At 38.7% G+C, this 25613-nt stretch overlaps 1 protein-coding gene across 2 annotated transcripts in view; it reads left to right on the plus strand.

Annotated features, from left to right (window-relative positions):
• Positions 1-6958: 6958 nt before the first annotated feature.
• ORC2 (origin recognition complex subunit 2) overlaps positions 6959-25613 on the plus strand; it is a 44644-nt gene continuing 25989 nt past the window's right edge. For both annotated transcript variants that reach the window (XR_013966589.1, XM_080799539.1), the window contains exons 1-5: positions 6959-7247; positions 10290-10344; positions 11754-11857; positions 12338-12481; positions 22762-22851. Coding sequence is in view for 1 of the 2 variants with exons in the window: in XM_080799539.1 (XP_080655665.1) it covers positions 11761-11857; positions 12338-12481; positions 22762-22851 (331 nt within the window). In the remaining variant the exon portion in view is untranslated. The remainder of the gene's footprint in view (positions 7248-10289; positions 10345-11753; positions 11858-12337; positions 12482-22761; positions 22852-25613) is intronic.

The raw sequence follows: 25613 nt of genomic DNA on the forward strand, positions 1-25613 counted from the left end.
CAGTGGACAAATAAACAAGAGATATCCCACTTTCACATATTTGCTTATGAAAGGATATGGAATGTATAGATCAGCTCTTCTTGTTTTGTTTTGTTTTGTTTTGTTTTGTTGTTTTTAAAGACCAGCATCAGCCTGCAGCTTGGTATAAATGTCCCAAGCATTCAGAGAATTGTGCTGGAGAATATTTAAATAGGATAGGCGTGAGAAAAATATGATTTCTATTGACTGATGTCCTTTCAACCTAGGACTAGTAAAAACTTTCATTTTTTCAGAGCTGAAGAAAAAAAACGCACATTTAAGATCATATTTATTGGTGCATGTAAGCCATTATCTTAACTGTCTTACTGAATTGGTTAATGCTGTTGATTGTTGAAATGTGAAATGTAGTCCTTGTTGACCTTGTAAATATCTGCCAGAGATAAAAACTATTTTAATTTATTGTAAATAAAGATGTACAAAATTCATTATCAGTCTGCAATGCAGAAACATATCTAAGATGTTAAATATTGTGTTTCTTGAGAGATGTGTAATTTTCCCCTAGATGTATCTAGTTACATTGAGAATGTAAATTTTCTTTTGTACAGTATAAAAATACAGCTTTATTTGGCTTTTGACCGGATTCCCCTGAGTTAATTTTATATCTTACCTGAATTTTATATCTTAAAATGGTCCTTTGTTGTATTTTTTTCAAAGCATGCCATTTTATTTATGTATGTCTGAACTTTTTATTTATAGGACACCCTACTAAGGCAATTTATAGAACTAATTAAAGCAATATATAAAATTACATATACTCCCGTAAAATAAATAACATGAAGGCAGAAGTGAAATTAATACATAAAATATGTGCCATATGTTTCTGTATGTTATTGTTGAGACACGAATTTATCTCTGAACTTTAAAGCAGCCAAATGTATAGAGAGATTTAATTACATGTCCTTCAGAATCCTTAATATAAAACAAATCAGTTTCTCAGGTGAAGCACAACTGTTTCTAAAACTGAAATGTTAGAAAATTTTCTCTCCTAAGGTCCTTCTAAAGAGGAGCCAGCATTACTGCTGGCATTTACACTTTTCAGCAATGTGTGAAAGTGCCTTTTTCCCCTGTCATCTTAGCAGTAGTTAGTTCTCTAGTCAGTGAACTTTTTGGTCCTTCCCACAGTGTGTTTTCTAAAGATAGACTTTAGCCTTGTCCTAGAATAGGGGTTGAATGAAGAGCTCAGCCCCAAGCCCTCTCTTCCTTTCTTTACACGTACTTTCTAGAAAAGTCTCAGGCCTCTCCCGTCCCCATATCTATTATTCTTTGTTTATGGACCAAGGCTTTATTCTCCCTTCTGTTTCCGATCCAAGCAATATAAGATGCATTTTGAAAATTCTTACTATGCCTTAATCCAAATGCTGACAAAGAATAGCAGTTCCAGAAGAGAATGGGTTAAGGCAACGTATGAAGCCTGGATTAATTTGTTTTTGCCTTTACTCTGGATCTGCATTAGTTAGGGAGGATCAGATTCACCAGTTTGACAGTTTCCATTTTTTCCTTTTACTAAAAACGTAGTATTTGCTCATTTTGAAAACCTTAGAAAATACAGGGCAAATACAAAGTGAAAAGCCACTTTAAGATACTGTAATAAAATAGTGAATATTAAGATAGTAGAGACACTGTCCTGCTAACACACACAGCTGTGGTCCAGGTCACGATTTATGGTCCAGAGATTCTTCTCATGTAAGTTAAACAATAACAACATTTACTGGGTCCTAGGACATCCCGGGCACCATTCTAGCCACTTTAAAGGAAATGCAATAATTCAATAATATAATGGTGTCTGATAAGTACTATTATTCTCTTTTTATAAGAAAAGGAAGGTTCATCTGTCTAAGGTCACAGAGGTAGTAAGTGGTACAGCTAGGATTGAACCAGACACTCGGGCTTATGGGCTTGTGCACTTAACTACCACGGGATGCTCCTTCATACAGTATTGCTTATTCTCAACTACTGGTATACTTATCCTATCCCCACAAGGCCAAGGCCCATATAGGGGATAGGAAGGAAGGGGAGATGGGATCTCAGCAGAGCTAGATACTAATAGACGAACTAAACCCACGAAAGATTCAAGCCCTAATAATTTAGGAATGCACGATTACAAATTATCTCCTATGTATAGTTCCAGTTGTGTACTATCCTTGAGTACCATTCTTAAGAGGAAAATAAAAAAAATAGTCTTTCTGTGGTTTTTATGAGGAACCTAAGTTGAGAAAACCTGGTTTATAGTATAATAACGTAGAGAAAGCTCTCAAAGAACTTAAAAATATTTTACAGGTCCTTACCTGCATCCCTCTTCTGCAAAAAATGTTGCCAGGTGGCTTGGGAGGAAATCAGAATTTTGTTGGACTTCCTTATAATTATTTTATGATTTAATATTGTTTTGAACAACACAGGAGAGGGTACAAATACGGTCATTTATGTTGAGGGTTTCTAAAGGTCTAAATCTGGCCCTGGGTCCTAATCCAAGTAAAATGGATAATAGTCCGTAGTTAACACCCCTACTTTTCCTCACATGTTACATCAGAAAGGGGTGGGGGTCTCTTCTAAAACTCACTTGAGGGGCACCTGGGTGGCTCAGTGGTTTAAGCCTCTGCCTTCCGCTCAGGTCACGATCTCAGGGTCCTAGGATCGAGCTCCACCTCGAGCTCTCTGCTCAGCAGGGAGCCTGCTTCCCCCTCTCTCTCTGCCTGCCTCTCTGCCCACTTGTTATCTCTCTCTGCCAAATAAATAAATAAAAATCTTAAAAAAAAAAACTCACTTGAAGGACCAATCACTTTTAGCACTTTAACAATATTAATACACATTAGGAACGAAAACTTTTTTTTATGGCCAGATCATGCTACCCAGTACAAACTTAAATTCTGAATCATTGTATAATTTAACTAAAAACAATTCAAAAATATTTGTTATTCTCTCCAATCAGTGTTCAGTAGGAAATATCATTTCCTCAAAGAAAATCAGAATTTCAAGAAATCTACTAACAACTATAAATAATGGCTTTAGGAACATGGTAAAACTTTCTGTATTGAAGATTAGATTCTAAGACTCATTTCCCAGAGTTTGAGTTATTATGTGTATATTTTTTAAGGAGTAATCTGCCAAATCTTGTATTACTAATTTGTGCCTTAGAAGGGCCTCCTTATCATCCCTGGCATGAGAAAATCCTGGAGATAAAATAGGATTTTACTACTATTCTCTTTTATTCCTAAATGTTTGGATAGAAGTAATCGCTTTCTCCTGAGCAGGATTGAAATCAAATTTGTATCTTAAAAACTCTGGGTAGATATTATTTGCTGAGGCATTTGCCACTGCCATTCTCGACCTATCATATCCTTAGCAAGTATGTGTTTAATGCATAGCATCTAGGTGATTTTTCACATTTGACAAAAATTTTCATTCTCCCTGGCTCAGTGGTTCTCAACCCTAGCTTGCATGTTAAAATCATCTGGGAAATTTCTGATGACCACATTTAAGGCCAAATTCACACTCCGTGGGATTGGGATCTAGCATTAGCAATTTTATCACCTCCCCAGGTAATTTTCATGTGAAATCAGCACTGAAAACTCTTTAGTCCTGTAACAATCTTTTGCCTTCATAGGTAGGCTTTCCTCTTCCATCCGGAACCACTGACTCAAGAATTTTTTTTCCCAGAGAAATATATAAAATAGTAAATGCCAGTATAAGAGATTAATGCAGAGTGTGTGTGTGTGTGTGTGTGTGTGTGTGTGTGTGTGTGTGTGTGTATAACTCGTCCATCTCAATGCTACACACCACCTTTTCTATTCCCTTACTCAGTTCACTGAACGCTATAGGCATCAGTCAACTTCACTAGCCCCAACCTTAAGCCCCCAACACTTCGAGTCCTTCTACTTCTTGGCCTGCTTTCTTTTCTCATTCCCTTCAGTTTCTGTTCCAAGGCTTCATCACTTAAGTACCACTTTCCCAGGAGCCTCAGCTCTTTTTCATTAAATGGAGGCCATAACGCTAGAAGGTTTTAATTTCCTGTTTTCTCCCACCACTTCAGAGAACAACTATATCCACAACTATGCGCATCTACTTGCTGCTCATCAGAAGATGAGGTACCTCACTTCATTTAATCTTTTATTCATCATCCTAAGGCAATTCTTTTTTTCTCCCTTTGGCTTTAATCTATACACTGGTGACCCCTAGATCTCTCTCTCTCGCTCTCTTGGATGAATTTCAAACTCTTAAAACCACTGTTTGCAGGGTAATTTGGTCTCTCTTTCAAAGATATTTCAAAGTCAAGATGCCTCAAGCGAAACTCTTTCCCTCTATCTGTAATCTTCCGCAGAACACTGGGGAGCTGACACCTGGATAACCATGCCAGAAACCTGGGACTTCTATTTTCCTTCTTCCTTACTTCTATATCCAGTTTCCAAATCCTGCTGACTTTGCCTTTTTTTTTTTTTTTTTTCCAAAGTCATCCTTTCCTTCCCGGTTCTATTACTACATCTCAAGCTCCTATCTTCATCTTCATATCCAGAGTTCTTTGATAGCTTCCTAACTAGACCCCTACCCCTCTCAAATTTACCTTCATTAGTGATTAATATAAAACACCCATCAGTCCCTGGCTACGATTATTCAATGGTTCTGTTATAGAGGATAAATTCTATTCTTTAGCTCCAGACTTCTCCCATTCCATCCCCTACCATTCTTAATTTTTACTTAAGGTTAAATTAACACCAAACTTCTTTGTACTATCACACCCAGTTTGTAATACCATACTCTTCCTGAGATCTCTTTTCCACCCCTATTCTCTGTCATCTGTAGTTGGATAGGCTTTTCCTCTGCTGCCTTTTCTCTGCTTAGCTAAGCTGAACTAAGTGATCATTGTCCTAGTAAGTCTCTGCAAATTTTATCCTTGCACTTAAACCTTATTGTAATGAAATTACCTTATTCTTTCTACCAAACAAGAATTTAAGTTCCCTGATGGTAAGGAACATATCTGGGCACTATGTTTACGATACAGGTAGGTGCTCAAAATTAACTGAATAAATTGAACTATCCAAAGAAAAAGACTGAGGGGCGCCTGGGTGGCTCCATCGCTTAAGCGTCTGCCTTCAGCTCAGGCCATGATCCTGGAGTCCTGGGTTGGAGCCCCGCATCGGGCTCCCTGCTCGGTGGGGAGCCTACTTCTCCCACTCCCTCTGCCCCACGCTTCCCCTGCTTGTTCTCTCTTGCTCTCTTTGTCAAATAGATAATCTTTTAAAAAAGAAGAAGAAGAAGAAGAAAAAGACGTGGACACCCATCCCCTTCCCTCTATTTTCCACAAATATACCATAAAAACATACTCAAAACCCACCACTCAAGCAAGGCCTCTGAGTCTGTAGACTTTTGTGTAGATCTGAAGAGGAGATGAAAGAGAGGTTACATCATAGAAACAAAGAATATATTAGTTAAAGAATATATTAGTTAAATACTCAGTATTCCTAGATCTTCACATTTTTAAAAACTTATCAAGTACTTTATTAACTGTTGACTCTATTCTTTCCTCTTCCTTCTGCTCACGCTTCCCCAGATTCTTTTTTTTAATTTCCAATGTAGAGAAAATTACCTTTTCCTTTGTTTTCTTAAATTCTGGCAACCAAAATGGAATATTGAGGTATCCAGGTTGTCATCATTTCTCTTTCTCAAGTGGATTTCCTAAACATCTTCCAGAATGGTGATTCCATCCTTCCTTCCTTATGCTTCCACTCTTACCTGCTTTATCCAGAGTGATCTTTTAGTACAGCACTGACTAGTACACCAAGGGCCAAACTAGCCCTCAAAACAACAGACCCAACTTTGGCACTTGCCTCTTGGCCCTTTATGCACATGCTGTATTGATTTGGGCTTTCTACCTGGAAAATTTTACGCTTCCTCTTTGCCTGGCTTAAATCTACTCAAGCTCTCATTTTAAACATCTCTTCCTCCAAGGAAATTGTTCCTGACTACTTCTGTCCTTTGATTAGATACTTCTGCAACGTGGTCCAATAAACACTGAACTTCTCATGTGGTAGCATTTTTCTCAGTCTTGTCCCTTCAGTATCTTCCTCTAATAGAGGAAGCTGTCTGGTGACAGCAGAGATGGTGTTTGTCTCACTCAATGGTATATCATTATCTGGTACGCAGGGGATTCTGTAGTGTTGTTGAATCCAAATGAAATAGTATTCTGTGAGTGGGTAAGACTGTATCCTAATAGGTTCAATCTTTTCTTCTTCATTAGCTCTTTGTACATCTACTCGTTCTTAGTCTTTCCATCCCCTTAGCAGTCTGATCCCATTTCCATATTCTCTTGATTCCAGAGAGGAATATCTCCCTTCTTCCCTACTCTAAACCCTTTAGATGTATGGAATCCTACCTTTCACCCCAAAGAAATAAATTAACAAAACCAAACCAAACACGGGATGCCTGGGTGTTTCAGACAGTGGCTCAGTGGGTTAAGCGACTGCCTCTGGCTCAGGTCATGATCTGGGGTCCTGGGATCAAGTCCCGCATAGGGCTCCCTGCTCAGCCGGGGGCCTACTTTTCCCTCTTCCACTCTCTCTGCTTGTGCTCTATGTCAAATGAAAAAACAAAACAAAAACAAAACCGAAAACAAGCCACAAACGCAGATTCATTCGCATTATCTTCCTCCTCAAAATTAGATGTGTAGAGAAACTAATGAAGACCTCTAAGATTGCCTAAAGACACACCAGCTACACCTCTGCAAATTTCCCCAGGTGTAACCAACACTACCTTCCCCGTTCCCCGGAAACGAAAACAGGACAGGAAAGGCCCAGAACTCAGGGTTTAGGGATTCCTTTTCCTCAGGTTTCTTGATGGGCGGGGCGGACAGGCGGAGACCGACTGGCGGGCAGCGACGTCGCTCTCGGCTGACTCCGCTTTTCATTGGCTTCCCTGGACTCCGCCCCCTGAGCAGGGCGGGAGATTCGGTGTGCGGCCGGCAGGCCTCCCATCCCCCAGCCGGCTTCCGGGCTTCTCTACGGGCTCCTGAGACTCCACGACCCTCTCCGGCTGTGCTTAAGCCGGAATTTGGCCTTTCTTGCCGGGGCCCAAGCCACCTTGCCTGCGGCGCCCAGTCACTGGAGTACCGTCCGGCAGGCCGGGGGAGGCCGGAGCGGCTCCTGGCCGAGACCTAGAGGTGCGTGGTGGGACAACGCGGCAGCCGGCTTCCCTCTCCCGCTTGGCTGGGGGTTTGTGAGGTGAGTCCGGGGGCGCCCAGCGCCGCAGCCGAGCTGGGGCCCGCGTCTCAGAGGGGCCTGCCTCCCGGCGCTCCGGGCTGGGTCGCTGCGCCTGCCTCTTTGTCCTCCCCGGGCTGTCCGCGGCCCCCGCGGGCCCGAGGACCCTCGGCTGGCCGAGCGCGGCCAACTGGTCAGCGGCGCGAGGCACCCGCCGAAGTCCGTAAATCCTCGTCGGGTTTAGAGGCTCCTTCTGGAAGCACCGTTGGGGGCTTCGCCAGCCCTGCGAGGCCTTCCGTGCAGCTGACGCGCTACCGGCCTGTCAGTTTCTCGGCTTGAAGAGCCTCGTCCTTGTAAATAGAAAACTGAACCTGTGTAGCGGAAGTGCAGGAGTGACCCGAGGGGAGCAGGCACGGTGAGGCTGCGGAGGAAGAGACTCCGTCCCCGAACTACCACAGAAGTGAGAACCTTACATGTCATCCCCGCCCGAAGGCCCCAAACGAAGCATCCTCCCCGAGCAGTCACCCTGCGACCAGGCTTGGCGGTACCATTTGGATGAACCAGGCTCTTAAGGGAGAGCCTTCTAAATTAAAAGGATGTGGATGCGTTACTTTCCGTCTTACAGCTGAAATCCTGATAAAACCGTTATACCTCCCCACCGTGGTTGCAAAATCCGAAGAAAAACAGCGTGGCTCCACACCTTCGTGTATGGCGCTGCACACGCTCATTCATTTCCTGGGCACCTTTTGTGTTAGACGTAGAGAAATGCAAGAGCTCTAGGTGGTTGAGGTGAAGGTTAAAGAAGCCGGTGATAGGAAACATTTAATTAGCATTTTCTTTTGCCAAGCATATGATCTCGTGTAATCGCCACACTTTTGTCCAAAATCACACAGGTATGAGGGTGGCGGGCGTTAAGACCAGAACCCAGCTCTATCTGATATTAAAATTGGTATTTAGCTTTTTTTTAAAATAAGGATTATGTTTTTAAAAATTGTAGCCATCCTCTATTTGCTCTCAAAGGAGGGTGTGTTGCTGTTAATCCTCTTTTGGTGCTGCTGTATTATTAGCTGTCTTGTTAACTCCTTGAAATGAGTCCCACTTAAAAGTAAGCACCCAAAGATGGTGCCTTGAAAAGTAGATGGTCACTAAAAATTTGCATTTTATTGTGTGGTTGTCAAGTTGTTTTTTTGTGTGTTTTGTTTTCCAGAAATTGTTGAAGAAGGAAGGAAAGGTTTATTTCAAGGTCTTCGTAGAAGTTTCTTCAGTTTGCTGGTTCTGCACTGTAATAAGATGCCTTAAAATCTAGAAAAAGAAATTACGTATAGATGCATTCAACTACAAACAAGATTAAGTTACAGTGTCTCTGTCCAGGCAGTCCTTATGTAAAATACCATAGAGAAGTTGGACAATATTCAGTTGTCTGGAATTTCTGTTTTTAAATTTTTCTTGAAAATCTTTCCCCAAAGGAACCACTGAACTTTTGCTCATGAGAATCACGTAACTGAGCTTTACTCCTTTTTCACTTTGATTGTCGGTTAGCTCAGAGCCCACATTCTTTGTATCGTGTATTTTCTGCTTTCTTTATATAATTTCCTGGATCCAGATTGCCTATTAGTATTATAGTTTGTTATTTGTTTTATTGCATTTGCTTATTGTCACTACTTCATATCCTTTGTAGAACATAGCTATTTATATTTTAAAACAAGGTAGATTAGATGGAATCTGGCCATGCTTTTAGAAGTATGCTTGATAGAACTAGGCATGTTTAATTTAATCAACTGGAAACACAGAGGAACTATAGAAATCTTTGGATGTGTAAACTGCCAGGTGGGAAAATGATTAGGTATATTATGAGTGATAGCCAGAAGTCAGAACAAGCATTTAGGATTATGGATTTGGGGGTGCCTGGGTGGCTCATAGGTTAAGTGTCCCAACTCTTGGTTTTGACTCAGGTTCTGGTCTCAAGATCTTGGGATCTAGCCCTGAGTCCAGTTGTGCACTCATCTAGGAGTCTGCTGGAGATTATTTCTTTCTCCCTCTCCTTCTGCCCCTCCCCCACTTTTCCTCTCACTCTCTAAAATAAGTAAATCTTTAAAGAAAAAAAAGGGAGGGGGGCGCCTGGGTGGGTTAAAGCCTCTGCCTTTGGCTCAGGTCATGATCCCAGGGTCCTGGGATGGAGCCCCACATCAGGCTCTCTGCTCAGCAGGGAGCCTGCTTCCTCCTCTCTCTGCCCGCCTCTCTGCCTACCTGTGATCTCTGTCAAATAAATAAACGAAATCTTAAAAAAGAAAAAAAAAGGATAACAAATTTGTATTTAATGGCAGGAGAGGTGTGTAGTAGAATGATTAGGGACTTTGGAATCAGTCAGACTTGGGTTTTAGCCCTAACACATTTTCTAGTTGTATAAATTTGGATGAGTAATTTCATAGTTAACCTAAGTTTACTCATCTGTATACTGGGGGAATTATATATTTTTTAACCATCTCAAAGAATCTGAGGATTTAGTGGTCTACTATGCATGAAAGTACGTAATAGAGTGCCTGACAAATAGCCCCTCAGAAAACAAATATAAAGAAATCATATGTTCCTTTATTATATACAAATATCATGTATATGCATCAAACTTTTTCTCCAATACATCCAAATTCCCCGTAATAGAAAGCAGTATCATGACTAGAAAGATGGCCCAAAACGTTATGTTCTGCTGGCAGTGGTCATATAAATTATAGATGAAGTATTATCTTTATATACAAAACATAACCCTTAATAGAGTTGTTATGAGGGTTAAATGAAAATAACATATAGAATATTCAAAATTGTGTCCAGCATACAGTAAGTGCTCAAATGTTGGCTTCCTCTTTCCAGCCACTTGCCCCCAATGTCCAGATCGTCTCAGTCTCTAGTACTTCCTGGCCAAAATACTGATGGTTGTTTTGTCCTTTACTATGCCATCATGATAACTTTGTGAGAACTGCATTTATCTATTCATCTTGTTTATTAAACTCGTGAACTTCTTTGGTTGCTTTCATTTCCTATTAGCCGACTTTGACCAAGTTCTTTTTACAGTTGCAGGTGACTCTACCTGAATTTTCCAGCTGCAGAATGTGTAGTGCTTTTAAAGGTAAGTGAAAATAAAGACAAGCCATTTAAGTGTGCTAGTTTTAGGGGCATCTGGCTGGCTCAGTTGGAAGAATATATGACTCTTTAATCTTAAGGTTGTGTTTGAGCCCTATGTTGGGTGTAGAGATAACTTAAATAAATAAAACTTTAAAAAAGTAAAGATGTCATTTTTTAAAAAAAAGTGTGGCGGAGGGGAGGTGTGTGGCTCGGTTGGTAGAGCATACAACTCCTGGTTGTGAGTTTGACCCCACGTTGGGTATAGAGATTATAAATAAATAAACTTTTTTTTTTTTTAAAGATTTTATTTATTTATTTGACAGACAGAGAGATCACAAGTAGGCAGAGGGAGAGGGAGGAAGCAGGCTCCCTGCTGAGCAGAGAGCCCGATGCGGGGCTCAATCCCAGGACCCTGAGACCATGACCTGAGCCTAAGGCAGAGGCTTTAAACCACTGAGCCACCCAGGCGCCCCTATAAATAAATAAACTTTAAAAAAGAAAAAAAAGTGTGCTAGTTACAAAAGAAAACTTGACAACATGTAGTAAGTTACATGCATGCAAATAACTAACTCACAAGTGACATAGTCCGTAGTTCCTATTATTAGTAGAAAAAAGGAAAATAGGATTTATAGGAGAGAGAGGAGAGAAAAAAACTCATTTTTGGGTAAACAGATTAGCTGGGAGCCAGTTGGGATCATCCTTATTTCATTTCAAGCCATTAGTAGTATAAGTTCTGAAACAAAATTTTTTCAGAGTAGGAAGAGTTGATCAAGTTTTTGTTTGCCAAATTCTGAAGTCTGTTCAGTGAAGAACTGACTGTAAAAGTATTGGAAAGATGCATGTTTACTGTTTCGTTACCATGACACCCAGAAAGCCTTATTCTAACTGTAAAATTGTTTGGTAAGCATGCGATAATAGTAAAGGGGGGTGCTTGAGGATTATTTGATCCAGGTTTGGTATACCAGTGAAATGCATGGACTTCCCCCAATTGACTGTTTATTTCTAGTGAATAGATAACTAAAATCTACCAAATTATTATTCTTTGCTTGTCTGCCCCTTCTCTAAACTCTCATGTATTAAACACCTCCTTTCTGGTAATGTTATCATTCTGTAGATTGGTTAGGGCTTTCTTTACAGGAAGAATTGCTTTCCTATTATTATATTTTAGTTGCCTTGATTGAATTTGGCTTTTTCCAACTCTGACACCACTTCCTGTCTTTTCCATTTTTCAGATAAAGACTTGATCTACCTGTTATCAAAAGCATAATATTAATGCAATAATGCATAATATATTTTTCATACTTGAAACTTTTTAAAATGTCATATAACTACATGTATGTATTATGTGAATGTTTATTTCATTGTTGAAATGAATTTTTCATCATGTTTGTGTTCTTTATTGCTTTTGTTTAGGTTGGCAATGATGAGTAAACTGGAATTAAAGGAAGACAAGATGATGGAGGTTCAGTTTGTGGGAGATGATGATGTCCTTAATCACATTCTTGATAGAGAAGGAGGTACTGATTATACAATTATAAAATTGAAGAGATGTTTATGTGATGGTTATGGATTATCTCACTTTTTAAAATATTTTAACCTACTTAAAAAATATAGCACAAAGTGTCTGATCTAGTAAAACTAAATAAAAACTACTTTTTTAGCTTATTCCATTCAAACTTTTGAAAATTAAAAATAATAAAGCCTAAAAAAAATAATAATAATAAAGCCTTATCTGAAATGAAGTAGTATTAAGGGTGAGTGATAACTATCCATTGTAATTAAAATGTGATCCCCCCCCAATAACAAACTTTCAAGGTTTTTCTTTATATAAACTGTGGTGAAGAGTGATACATACATTCATCAAAGAGAAAACACTGAATTTTTTCCTGATTTTAAATAATGACAATATAAGTATTTCAGTTTATTTACTTATTTAAATGTAATATTTGGAAAGAATTTATACCTGTCGTGTTCTAATTCTTTGGATGTTCTTATAGGAGCTAAATTAAAAAAGGAGCGAGCTCAGCTTTTGGTCAACACAAAAAAAATAATAAAAAAGCCAGAATATGATTTGGAAGAAGATGACCAGGAAGTCTTAAAAGATCAGAACTATGTGGAAGTTTTAGGACGAGATATTCAAGGTATTTTGGTGGTTGGGGTGGGGAAAGTATGCTCAAATTTCTGCTAGTAGCTGAAACTGCTTTGCTGGATTCATAGCAGTAGTCTGGTAGGTTAGGCAGGGGCAAACTATATTATTTTTTTTTACTGTAAACGACATATAAACTTTACCATATTTAACATTATTAAGTGTATACTTCAGTTGTGTTGAATATATTCGCGATGCTGTGCTACTGTCGCCATCCATCTCCAGAACTCTTCATCAGGCGTGCTATGTTACTATATTTCTCATCAGAAAAGCATGCGCTTAAGGTTTTTATGTACAGTTGGAAAGGTTGGAAGCACTGATTTCAACTACATTTTTTTTTTATTTTAAAGCTTTTATTTATTATTTTGACAGAGATCACAAGTAGGCAGAGAGGCAGGCAGAGGGAGAGGGGGAAGCAGGCTCCCCACTGAGCAGAGACCCTGACGTGGGGCTCGATCCCAGGACCCTGAGACCATAACCTGAGCTGAAGGCAGAGGCTTAACCCACTGAGCCACCCAGGCGCCCCTCAACTACAGTTTTTTTCTTTTTTTTAATAAGCAACCAATCCTGCACTTAATTATTTTTAGAGTCTACAGCCCAATCTAAAGTTATTTGTTAAGATGTTTACACTTTTAACTAATTTGAAATAATTTCATAAAGCAAATCACTTCATTATTACTTTGGTTTTTACAGAAGTATTTAGAAAGGGAGCACCTGGGTGGCTCTGTCAGTGGGGCATCTGACTCTTGATTTCAGCTTGGGTCATGATTTCAGGGATGTGGGATTGGCCCCATGTTGGGCTCCATGCTGGGTGTGGAGCCTGCTTGAGATTCTCTCACTCCCCCTCTGTCTGCCCCTCTCCCCTCCTTGCCTCAAGCTCACCACTCTCTCTGTCTCTTCCTGAAGGAAGGAAGGAGTGAGGGAGGGAGGGAAGGAAGGAAAGACGGAGGAAAGAAGGAAGGAGGGAGGGAGATAGAAGGGACATTCCAAGAAGTAATATTGCTTCAACCTAGTCATGCTGGTGTTGTTTTTCTTCTTTTTACACCTAAGCCAGATTCCTGCCGGGTTATATTTAACATTTTTTTAGGTTTATTATGTTTTAGCTAGGGCTCAAGGAACACAGATTTACTTAAGTTGGCTTAAAAAAATAAAGACCAAGGAACAAAATCAGTATTGTTGGGCACTAGGGACGTTGGAACTGAGACCACATTAAAAATGTAGGGACTTTGCTTGTACGAATCTCCTAGTCTTCCTCAGGTCACCTCTGTGCACCCATTCTCTTTCTCTGTTACCTATTTCTGTCATGTACGTGCTTTTTTACTCATATTTGACCTATAAATGGCCATCATCACTACTCCTGACCTTTTTGTCACTTGAGTCATAATGGTTCTGGTTTAGTTCCTGGTGTTAAATGGCATGATACTAAAAAAAAAAACAAAAACATGGGGCGCCTGGGTGGCTCAGTGGTTTAAGATGCTGCCTTCGGCTCAGGTCATGATCTCAGGGTCCTGAGATCGAGTCCCGCATCGGGCTCTCTGCTCGGCAGGGAGCCTGCTTCCCTCTCACTCTCTCTGCCTGCCTCTCTGCCTACTTGTGATCTCTCTCTGTCAAGTAAATAAATAAAATCTTTAAAAAAAAAAAAAACAAAAACAAAACATTATCCCTTAATAGACTAAGTGGGCAGAGTAGATTTTTTAAAAGTGTCTCCAGTTAGACAGTTGACATTTTTTAGGGCATGTTCAGAGTAGAATTTTGGATTCTTCTTCTTCTTTTTTTTTCCTAAGATTTTTATGTATTTGAGAGAGAGCAAGAGCAGCATGAGCCAGGGGGAGGGGCAGAGGGACAAGCAGACTTGTCAGATGCTTAACCGGCTGAGCCATCCAGGCGCCCCAGAACTTTGAATTCTTCATTCCTGTTATGGTAGACCGAAGAAGAGATTGAAAACAATATATTTGTCTTTAAACTGTTTTTTGGGGTCCCTGGGTGGCTTCGTCGGTTAAGCATCTGCCTTTGTCTCTGGTCTTGATTGCAGGGACCTGGGATCCAGTCCCATATTGGGCTCCCTGCTCCGTTGGGAGCCTGCTTCTCCCTCTCCCTCTGCTGCCTCCCTTGCTTGTGTGCTCATGCTGTCTTTCTCTTCGTTGAAAAAATAAATAAAATCTTTAAAAAAAATTTTTTTAAGGTTTATTTTTTATTTGAGTGAGAGCGTGAATTGAAGGGGCAGAGAGAGAGAGAATCTCACGCAGACCCCCCACTGAGCTCAGAAACTGACATGGGTGTCAGTTCCACGATCCTGAGTTCATATTCTGAACCAAAACCAAGAGTAGCACGTTCAACTGATTGCGCTACCTGGGCACCCCTAAAGTGTTTTTATTTTTTTTTTAATTGTTTCTTTTTGTAAAAGAGGCTCCTGGCTGGCTTAGTTGGTAGAGCATGTGACTGTTGATCTTGGGGGTTGTAAGTTCGAGTCCCATGTTGGATGTAGAGATTACTTTAAAAAAATAATAAATCTTAAGAAAAAAGTAATATATATTTGGGGGCGCCTGGGTGGCTCAGTCAGTTAAACAGCTGACTTCAGCTCAGGTCATGATCTAGAGTCCTGGGATCGAGCCCCGCATCAGGCTCTTTGCTCAGCAGGGAGCCTGCTTCCTCCTCTCTCTCTGCCTTCCTCTCTACCTACTTGTGATCTCTGTCAAACAAATAAAATCTTTAATTAAAAAAAAAAAAGTAATACATATTTGTAGTAGAAGTTCATTACTTCTTACATAATAGCATTCACAGCAAATGATATTTGGGAGCATACTGGAATAAATGGAGGAGAATGCTCCAGACCGATAAATGCCCTCGGGCTTCTGACCCCTATTCCTGCCCCTTCCGCAAGCCCTGCCTGGCATGCTCAAAGGCCTAAGAGGATCGTTACTCAGCACATCTGTAACCTGTGCCTTTAGTTTTGCATACCCTTCTGGGAAACTGCCTCAGACCAGTGTTCCTCAACATGTTTTTTTACGGTCATCCCCTCAAGAGCCTTCTTTTACACATTTTCTCCTAATTGCCCCCACCCACAAAATTTTAATACTACATATATGATACATATCTGTTTATATATCAGTGTACATGTCTGTGGCCATTGGGAAGACCACAGACCGTTTGTAATATCTAAGATGTTTTTCACATTCTCCCTCCTCCCACCAGGAGCTATTTTTTAATCCATTAAGAGCAATATAATCCTGTTGAGAATGCATGCTTTTAGAGAACATGGAACTATTAACAGTTGGGTGTGTATTTTCTGTCTGAATGTGCATGCACATACATAACCTTGTGTTGACAGTCTCTGAGTCCAGGAAATGGAGCTGTTTGGCTATGGGCATGTACTACAGATGAGCTCATAACTTACAATTGTCTCACAGACATGACTCTTACTATTTTGATTTGTTTTTTCTTGTTTGCCAATATGTGGATAGGATGGAAAATGGTGTTTCAGTTAAGGTGTAGGAAGAAGAGTTTTCTTTTAACGTTTTTTTTAGAGAAGAAATGGTGACATCTATTGCAGTCTTTTTTAGCCTCATTTGAAATAATGAACAATAAGCTTCTGCCTAATCTTTTATTTTAATAGAAAACAAATCGGCATTATTTTTAAGACACAGAAGGATATTTGGCAAAGAATCTTTGGAATAGTTAGAAAACGACCTTTTAACGAGGACCTCTAAATACTTTATTGATTAATTCCTTTACTTATCAAATTATTATATGATATTTATTATTATAAGCTACTGCTTATGAGCAGCACACATCTTGACATACCTGGTATAATGCTCATAGTCTGTTAATCCATCTAGTCTGGGGAACAATCATTGCACGGAAGTGCTAGTTGACCTCAGCCTTAAATAGAAGATTTTTCCTGAGGCAATTAGATAGGTGTTCTCAAGAATGATTTGTCTTATTGAACAGTTGGTTTGTTTTTTAGTCTTACGAACAGTGTAATTCTATACTTGATTCTTTGTAAGTTAGCTGTTAGAAAATTCTGTGACAAATATGTGGTTTGTTCGTTCTTTCTTTCTTTCTTTCCAAGATTTTATTTGTTTATTAGAGAGAGCGTGTGCATGCATGAGTGGGAAAAGGGAGAAGGAGTAGATTTTCTGCCAAGTACAGAGTCTGAGGCGATGCTCCAGCCCAGGACCTGAAATCATGACCTGAGCTGAAGTCAGCTGTTTAACTGACTGAGTCACCCAGGTGCCCCATTCATATTATATTTAATTTTGCCTTATTCACAGTTCCATTTTTGAACTTAAGGATTATATTAGGTTTTTAATTGTGTTTAAATAAAATCTCTTTAAAAATTATGAGAGGGGCACCTGGGTAGCTCAGTCATCTAAGCATCCAACTCTTGATTTTGGCTTAGTCATGATCTTAGGATTGTGGGATCGAGACACGCATTGGGCTCAGTGTGGAGTTTGCTTGAGGTTCTCTCTCTCTCTGTCCCTTTGTCCCTACCCCCACTCTCACACTCTCTCTCTCTAAAATAAATAAATCTTTTTTAAAAAAATTATGAGAAAATAAATAAATAAAACTTGTGGTAAAATATATGTAATATAAAATTTCCCATCTTAAAGTGTATAGTTCAGTATTAAATACATTCACATTGGTAAGCAGTCTCCAGAACTCTTTTCATTTTACAAAACTGAAATTCTACCCATTAAAAACTCCCCAGTCCCTTTTCCCCACAGCCCAACAACCACCATTTTACTTTCTCTCTGAATTTGACTATTTTAGGTACTTCATGTAAGTGGAATCATACAATATTTTTGTGTGTGACTGGCTTATTTCACTTAGCATAATATTCTCAAGTTTCATCCATGTGTGGCATGTGTCAGAATTTCCTTTTTGAGGCTGAGTACTGCTGCGTTGAATGTATATACATTTGTTTATCCATTTATCTGTCAATGGACATTTGGGTGGCTTCAGCCTTTTGGCTACTGTGAATAATGCTGCTCTGAGCATGGTGTACAACTATCTTTTTGAGACCCTGATTTGAATTCTTTGGGGCAGATTCCCAGAAGTGGAATTTCTGGATCATATGGTAATTCTGTTTTTAATTTTTTGAGGAGCCGCCATATTGTTTTCCACAGCAGCTACACCAAAGTAGATTTCCACCAATAGTGCACAAGCATTTCAATTTCTCTGTATGCTTACCAACACTTTTTTTTTTAGTAGCCTTCCTAATGGGTGTGAAATGGTAGTGTTATTTCTGTAATACCGATTCAAATTTATAAATAATATAGTTGGCCTCTATTAGGCTTTTGGATTATTTCTAAATTTTCACTGTAACTAATGCAGTAGTGATTATCCTTGGGCATAAATATTTGTTTAGATCTTTTATTTCTTCAGAAGAGACTCCTAGCTGTAGAATTATTGGTGAAGGTGTTCGTACATATTCCCAAATTTCTAGAAAGATTATATCAACTAGTATTAAGATCCCTCATTGGCATTAAACATTTTTTCTTATATTTATTACCCACTTCAATTTCTCCCATGGTTTTTATATACATAACGTTTTGGTTTTGCGCATTTTGAGTAATTTAAAACCTATTAAAAAGTTTTATATGTATTATAGTAAACTCTTGCCCATTGTGATAAGAACCATTGTTAATTAGTCAATCAAAATGTCAGAACCAGAAAATCATAAAAATAACTACTGTACTCCAAATATTTTTATATATAAGCGTATGTATATATGTATATATATATAAGCAAACACACACACACACAGTCTTTAATTAGAAGTTCCCTAGAGGTCAGCTGGTTGAAGAACAGCCTACCTTTTGATTTTGGTGTTGGATTTTTTTAGACAGTATATCCATAATGCATGCATCATCTGGGATTCCATGAGATTGTACATTTAAAGACACTTGATGCAGTCTTGGTATAGTATGCTTTTATATTTTTCAAATTTTTTCTTAAATCTTTTAAGAAAGATTTCATTAAAAATTAAAAATTTAGATTAAAAATTAAAAATTAAAATTTTTAAAAAATTTTTTAATTTTAATTTTTTAATTTTAATCTTTAATTAAAAATTAAAGATTTCACTCTCATTCATACCTAATTTGAAACCATTTGTTTTAGTTAATAACTTTTATCAAATATTTCTCAAGCATTTAATTTAGTTTACATAGAAACCACACAGTACCTTTAAATATCTCATCTCTGTGCCATTTAAGTTACATAAGTATAGGTTTGCCATAAACAGACTCACGCATATATGAAAATCAGATACATGAGAGAGGTAGCGCTGGAGACCACTCAGCTAAGGATGACCTGGTCAGTAAACAGCGTTGGGCCAATTGGGTATCCTTATAAAAAGAACTAGATCTCTTCCTCCCATCATAAACAAGTTAATTACCTTAATTTAAGATTTACCTAAAGCAAATGTAAATGCTTTTATAAGAAAATATAAGAGAATATGGTTTTGACTTGATTATAGAGGAATTTCTTTTAGTTTAATGTAATCAAAAGAAAAGACTGACATATTCAACTAATTAAAATTCAATGCTTCTCAAGAAGATTAAACAACAGATTAGGAGAAAATATTTGCAAAACACATCTGTTAAAGAAATGTTACCCAGTGGGGCGCCTGGGTGACTCAGTGGGTTAAAGCCTCTGTCTTCAGCTCAGGTCATGATCCCAGGGTCCTGGGATTGAGCCCTGCATCGGTCTCTCTGCCTGGCAGGGAGCCTGCTCCCCACACCCCCAATCCCCCCACCCCCGACCTGCCTCTCTGCCTGCTTGTGATCTTTGTCTGCCAAATAAATAAATAAAATCTTTAAAAAAACTAAAAGAAATTTTACCCAAAATATACAAAGACCTCTTAAAACTCAACAGTCAGAAAATGAATAACCTGATTTAAAAATGAGCAGAGGACTCAGTGGGGAGCCTGCTCTTCCCTCTGCCTGCTGCTCCCCTGCTTGTACGCTCTCTGGAAAATGAATAAGTAAAATCTTTTATTCGTTTACTTAATAAATTTTTATTAATGAAACAGTAATTTATAATTCATATTATATCAATTATTTAGCTGTACATTATAATTATGTATTTACAATATATTAATATGTAATATTAAGAATCAATAATTATAAATGAGTGAATAATCCATTGAATAAATAAAAAATAAATAAAATGAGCAGAGGAACTGGACATCTCACCAAGAAGATACGCAGATGGCAAATAAGCATAGGAAAATATACTAAAAGCATTGTATGTCATTAGGAAATTGCAGATTAAAACGAGACACCACTCTCTGTCAAATAAATAAAACCTTTTTTTTTTTTTTTTTTTTACAGATTTTATTTATTTATTTGACAGACAGATCACAAGTAGGCAGAGAGAGAAGGGAGGAAGCAGGCTCCCCGCTGAGCAGAGAGCCCGATGCAGGGCTCCATCCCAGGACGCTGGGATCATGACCTGAGCCGAAGGCAGCGGCTTTAACCCACTGAGCCACCCAGGCGCCCCCAAATAAATAAAATCTTAAAAAAAAAAAAGAATAAATAGACTGATACATCCATACAGTGGGATATTATTCAGCACTTAAAAAAAGGTATCAAGACATGAAAAGATAGGGAAGAACCTTAAATGCTATTATTAATTGAAAGAAGCCAATCTGAAAAGGTGGCTACTGGCTATGATTCCAACTATATGACATTCTAGGAAAGGCAAAACAGAGACAGCGAGGAGATCAGTAGTTGCCAGATGTCAGGGGATGGGAGCTATGAATAGGTAGAGTACAGAGAATTTTTAGGGCACTGAAACTGTTCTGTATTATACTACAGTGGTGGATACAGGTCATTAGACTTTTGTCAGCCTATAGGAAGTCATCAAAAAGAATGAAATCTTGCCGCCCGCAACCACATGGATGGAGCTAGAATGTATTATGCTAAGTGAAATAAGTCAGAAAGACAAATACCATATGATTTCAGTCATGAGTTCACAAAACATGAACATAGGGAAGGGGGATTAAAAAAAAAAAAGGGAGGCAAACCTTAAGAGACTCTCAACTATTGAGAACAAACCGAGGGTTGCTGGAGGGGAAGTGGGTGAGGAGTGAGCTAAAGGGTTGGTGGGTGTCAAGGAAAGCACTTGTGATGAGCATTGGGTGTTATGTGTAAGCCTGCATTGCAAAGTTCCACCTCTGAAACCAATATTAACTATATTGGGTAACTGTATGTTAACTAACTAGAATTTAAATAAAAACTTTAAAAAAAAGCCTATAGAATGTACCACACCAAGGGTAAACCTTAATATAAGCTATGGACTTGGGATGTTAAAGAGGTGTCAATATAGGTTCATGATTATAACAAATTACCACGCGGGTGTGGGTTGTTGATAGCTGGAGGAGGCTGTGCATTTGTGAGGGCAGGAAGTCTATAGGAAATCTCTGTACTTTCTATTCAGGTTGGCTCTAACCTAAAACTGCTTTTAAATTTTTTTTTTAAATTTATTTATTTGTTAGAGAGCGAGCGAGCACAGGGAGACAGAGTGGTAGGCAGAGGCAGAGGGAGAAGCAGGCTCCCTGCCGAGCAAGGAGCCCGATGTGGGACTCGATCCCAGGATGCTGGGATCATGACCTGAGCCGAAGGCAGCCGCCCAACCAACTGAGCCACCCAGGCATCCCCTAAAACTGCTTTTAAAACATAAAGTCTTTTGGGGCGCCTGGGTGGCTCAGTGGGTTAAGCCTCTGCCTTCGGCTCCGGTCATGATCTCAGGGTCCTGGGATCGAGTCCCGCATCGGGTTCTCTGCTCAGCGGGGAGCCTGCTTCCCCCTCTCTCTCTGTCTGCCTCTCTGCCTACTTGTGCTCTCTCTCTGTCAAATAAATAAATAAAATCTAAAAACAAAAACAAAAAAAAAATAAAGTCTTTGAAAAAAAAATTTAGGACTTCATCAAATGTCGTCATAAAGAAGTAAGATGACAAGTCACAGGATAAAGAAGGTATTTCTTCTTGGAAATAAAGTTGTGGAAGGATGTTCAGCCTCATTAGTGATTAGGAAAAGGGAAATTGAAACAGCTCTCCCCATAAGATTCATTTTTACACTCACTCGACTGGCAAAGAGTAAGGAGTCTGGATAATGCCAAGTATTAGTGCATATATAATGGGGACTCAAACAATAAGGATAGTGAGCACTGACTTTGGACAAGTCTGGCACTGTTTTGTAATAACAGTAATAAGCCCATTACATATTGACAGAAATTATGTATATTTAGATGAAAAACAACAATTTTCAAAAAAAATAAGTGAAGAAGTCACTGTTTTACATCTTTGCAAATCTCTTTAATGTCTGGCTTAATAGAAGACAGCTGAGTTTTCATATCTGCTTCACACACTCCATTAACCCACAGGATGGTGCTGTCATCACACATCACACATCTGAAATACCTCACTCTCTGCTCTTTTTTTTTTTTTTTAAGATTTTATTTATTTATTTGACAGACAGAAATCACAAGTAGGCAGAGAGGCAGGCAGAGAGAGGTGGGGGAAACAGGCTCCCTGCTGAGCAGAGAGCGCAATGCAAGGCTCAATCCCAGGACCCTGAGATCATGACCTGAGCCGAAGGCAGAGGCTTTAACCCACTGAGCCACCCAGGCGCCCCTCGCTCTCCACTCTTGATTGAGAAAAAGTCAAATAATATCTTAGTGTTATGAAACAGTTTTGGCCTCGGGGACCTGAGATACCTGATGCCACCACACTTTGAGAATTGCTGTGCTAGAGAATAGGCTACTAGCCATGAGCATCTGGTATGTTGCAGGTAGCAGTTTCATTTAAGGGGATGATTGCATGAAATTAAGTCACTATCTTGATAGGGAGTAAGAGAGCTGCTACCGTGTAACAACTCTTCAAATCTCAGCCTCAGCTCCATTTTACTTTGTGTGTTTGCTTCAAAAAGAAAACATAATAGAGTCTCTTTGGTTTTCCCACCTTAGGGGCAACAGTATCATGAATTTAATGTATATCCCTCAGTCTGGAGGGGCTTTTGGGAGGGGAGCTGTATGCATGTGTGTGTGTGCGCGTGTGTGTATGTATGTATGTGTTTATTGTGAAAAATAGTATGTTTTCTGTGTTTAAATTTATATAAACAGTTCTTTTGTATTTCTAAAAATATGTATAAATATGTATTGTTAAACCTTTATGCAAGACAATAGGGGGTACAAATCTTAGGTTTTTAGTAAAGATTTTTTTTTCTGTTATTATTGCTTATTTTTCCAAAACATATTGCATTTTCTCTTTCAGAATCCTTGAAAAATGGCTCTGCTGCAGATGGTGGGAATAAAGTTTATTCTTTTCAGAACAGAAAACACTCTGAAAAGATGGCTAAATTAGGTAAGTTGCTTTTCTAAGAAGGTGTACTTAACCACATTCCCCACAGTTATCATCTTATTGCATTCCCTAAAAGAATGAGGGATGTCATTTTATAATCACATTTTCAAACATACAGAAAGTCAGATTTTCATGCTCATATATGTGTTCTGTTCTCAGCTAGGTTTTAAGCTTCTCATCTTAGGAATCCTGTCTTCATCTTCTTCCCACATGTAGCACAGGCTCTGAACAAATTTTTAAGTATATGAGTGGCTTAAATCACAAATATTTTGAGTTTATTAAATAAGAATTTTATACTATGTATAGAAAAATGTTTATATTGTAGAAAACTAAATTGTTACAATGGACTATTGTGACATTTTCTTACTCAGTTTACCACTTACACTAATTACACATGAATTACTGATTTTTAAAAACTAGACTAAAATAAATTACATACAACATTAAAATTAAACTTTATTTGGGTTCTGTGGTATGGGGTTAGATTTGAAAGCTTTGAGGACGGGAAATAACATGTGAAAGCAGTTTGAAAATTAAGGAGGCCCATAAGTATATGAAGGTTTGGGACACGAAGAAGTCAAGAGTAAGGGAATAATAATTAACTACCCAATAAAATATAATAGTGGTGTAATAGGGCTTTTAATCTGTAATTATAGAACACCAACATATATTTCTGAAGTAGTATATTTTTATGCAGTCATTCTGGCCAGTAACCAGGTAAACATTCAAGATCAAGTGAGAAACTTAAGAGTTGATACTGATGAAGGACATATAAGAAATAATTATAAGACCTATGTAATAGAACATGATAATTAATTATTTGCAAAATGCAGTTTTTCTAAAAGGTATAATATGAAATTCATTATTAATTTTGAAGCTAACATGGCAAGTACAATAATTTACAGTAACTGATCTGTTTCTTAGTGTTTATAATCCACATCAAGTAATTGAAAATTTTTTGATTTGGAAAAATGACTGGATTCTGTGTAGGATCGCTGAGAAACCAGAGAATAAATGCTAAAACAATTATTACAGAAAGGATCAGATAGACACCAAGACTAACCTGAAACCTCAGAACCGTGAAACAGGACAAAGAACATTGGAGAAAGAGAACTAATAGTGGAGAGGAGCCCCAGAAGAGTAGCCAAGTAGAAGTTCTCCTAGTAGATCTTCAACATGCATATAATAACCGTGATGTAGGTCTTCCATTATATGGGATGCAAGAAACTTAAGTATTGTTATGTTGTACATTTCTGTCAACACAAATGAAAGAAATACAGAGTCATGGGGGCGCCTGGGTGGCTCAGTTGGTTGGCCATCTGCCTTCAGCTCAGGTCATGATCCCAGGGTCCTGGGATTGAGCCCCACATTGGGCTCCCTGCTCAGTGGGGAACCTGCTTCTCTCTCTTCTGCTCCCCCTGCTCGTGCTCTCTTTCCCTCTGTCAAATAAATAAAATCTTTAAAAAAGGAAAAAAAATATATATATATACAGTCATGAAAAGATGGTTTTCTAGATAATTTGAAATTGATCATACTTTATAAAATCCGTGTTTTAGTTAGGACTAATGTTTAGTTGTAAAGGTCTTTATTTTTTAATTTTTATTTAATATATTTTTTAAGGATTTTATTTATTTATTTGACAGAGAGAGAGAGAGATCACAAGTAGGCAGAGAGAGAGGGGGAAGCAGGCTCCCTGCTGAGAAGAGAGCCTGATGCAGGGCTGGATCCCAGGACCCTAAGATCATGACCCGAGCTGATGGCAGAGGCTTAACCCACTGAGCCACCCAGGCTCCTCTGTAATGGTCTTTAAATAGTTTCTTTGACTTATTAAGTATTGTCGCTAATTGTGTTTACATCTAATTATATCAGTGAAGTAGAAGGCCTTAGTATTTTTTTCTTTTTTAAAGATTTTATTTATTGGAGAGAGTAAGAGAGCAGGGGCGGGGCCGAGGGAGAGGGAGGAAGCAGACTCCCCGCTGAGCACAGAGCCCCATGCAGGGCTTGATCCCAGGACGGTGAGATCATGACCTCAGCCCAAGTCAGACAGGTAACCAACTGAGCCACCCAGGCACTCCAGCCTTAGTATTTTTTTTTTTTTAAGATTTTTATTTATTTATTTGACAGAAATCACAAGTAGGCAGAGCAGCAGGCAGAGATGGAGGAGGAAGCAGGCTCCCTGCTGAGCAGAGAGCCCAATGTGGGGCTCGATCTCAGGACCCTGAGATCATGACCTGAGCTGAAGGCAGAGGCTTAACCCACTGAGCCACCCAGGTGCCCCCAGCCTTAGTATTTTTTAGAGAACTCTAACCTGCCATAAAATCATATATTACTGTGTATAAATGGTTAAATGTAATTGGGCTAATGAAGATACAGGACTAGAAATACACTAGGAGTTAGACTGGGCGGCTTTTTAAAATACATGTCTTGGATAAGTAAATGAATGCAAACAAAAGAGCAAATAAAGAGCAAACTTGGTAGAAATACCAATAGAGACCAGGAAGGAGTTCAGCAAGCTTGTAGAAAGGGATGACTTTAGGGAAATTAAAAATAGATTGGTTGATAGGATAAATAATAGCCTAATGAGAAAGCAAAGAAGATTTTACAGTTTTATTTTTAAATTTCCAATATGTTGCAGACCAGCTGTGTAAAATACAGTACAAATGAATTATTAGAAAAATGAAAAAGACAAACAATATATGCCTCAATTTTTTATTAGTAGAGTCAAGAGTCATATGTGGTTAACTGTCTTTTACTCTTTTTCCTCT

This window comes from Martes martes (assembly GCF_963455335.1).
Source record: "Martes martes genome assembly, chromosome: 3".
Classification (NCBI taxonomy): Eukaryota; Metazoa; Chordata; class Mammalia; order Carnivora; family Mustelidae; genus Martes; species Martes martes.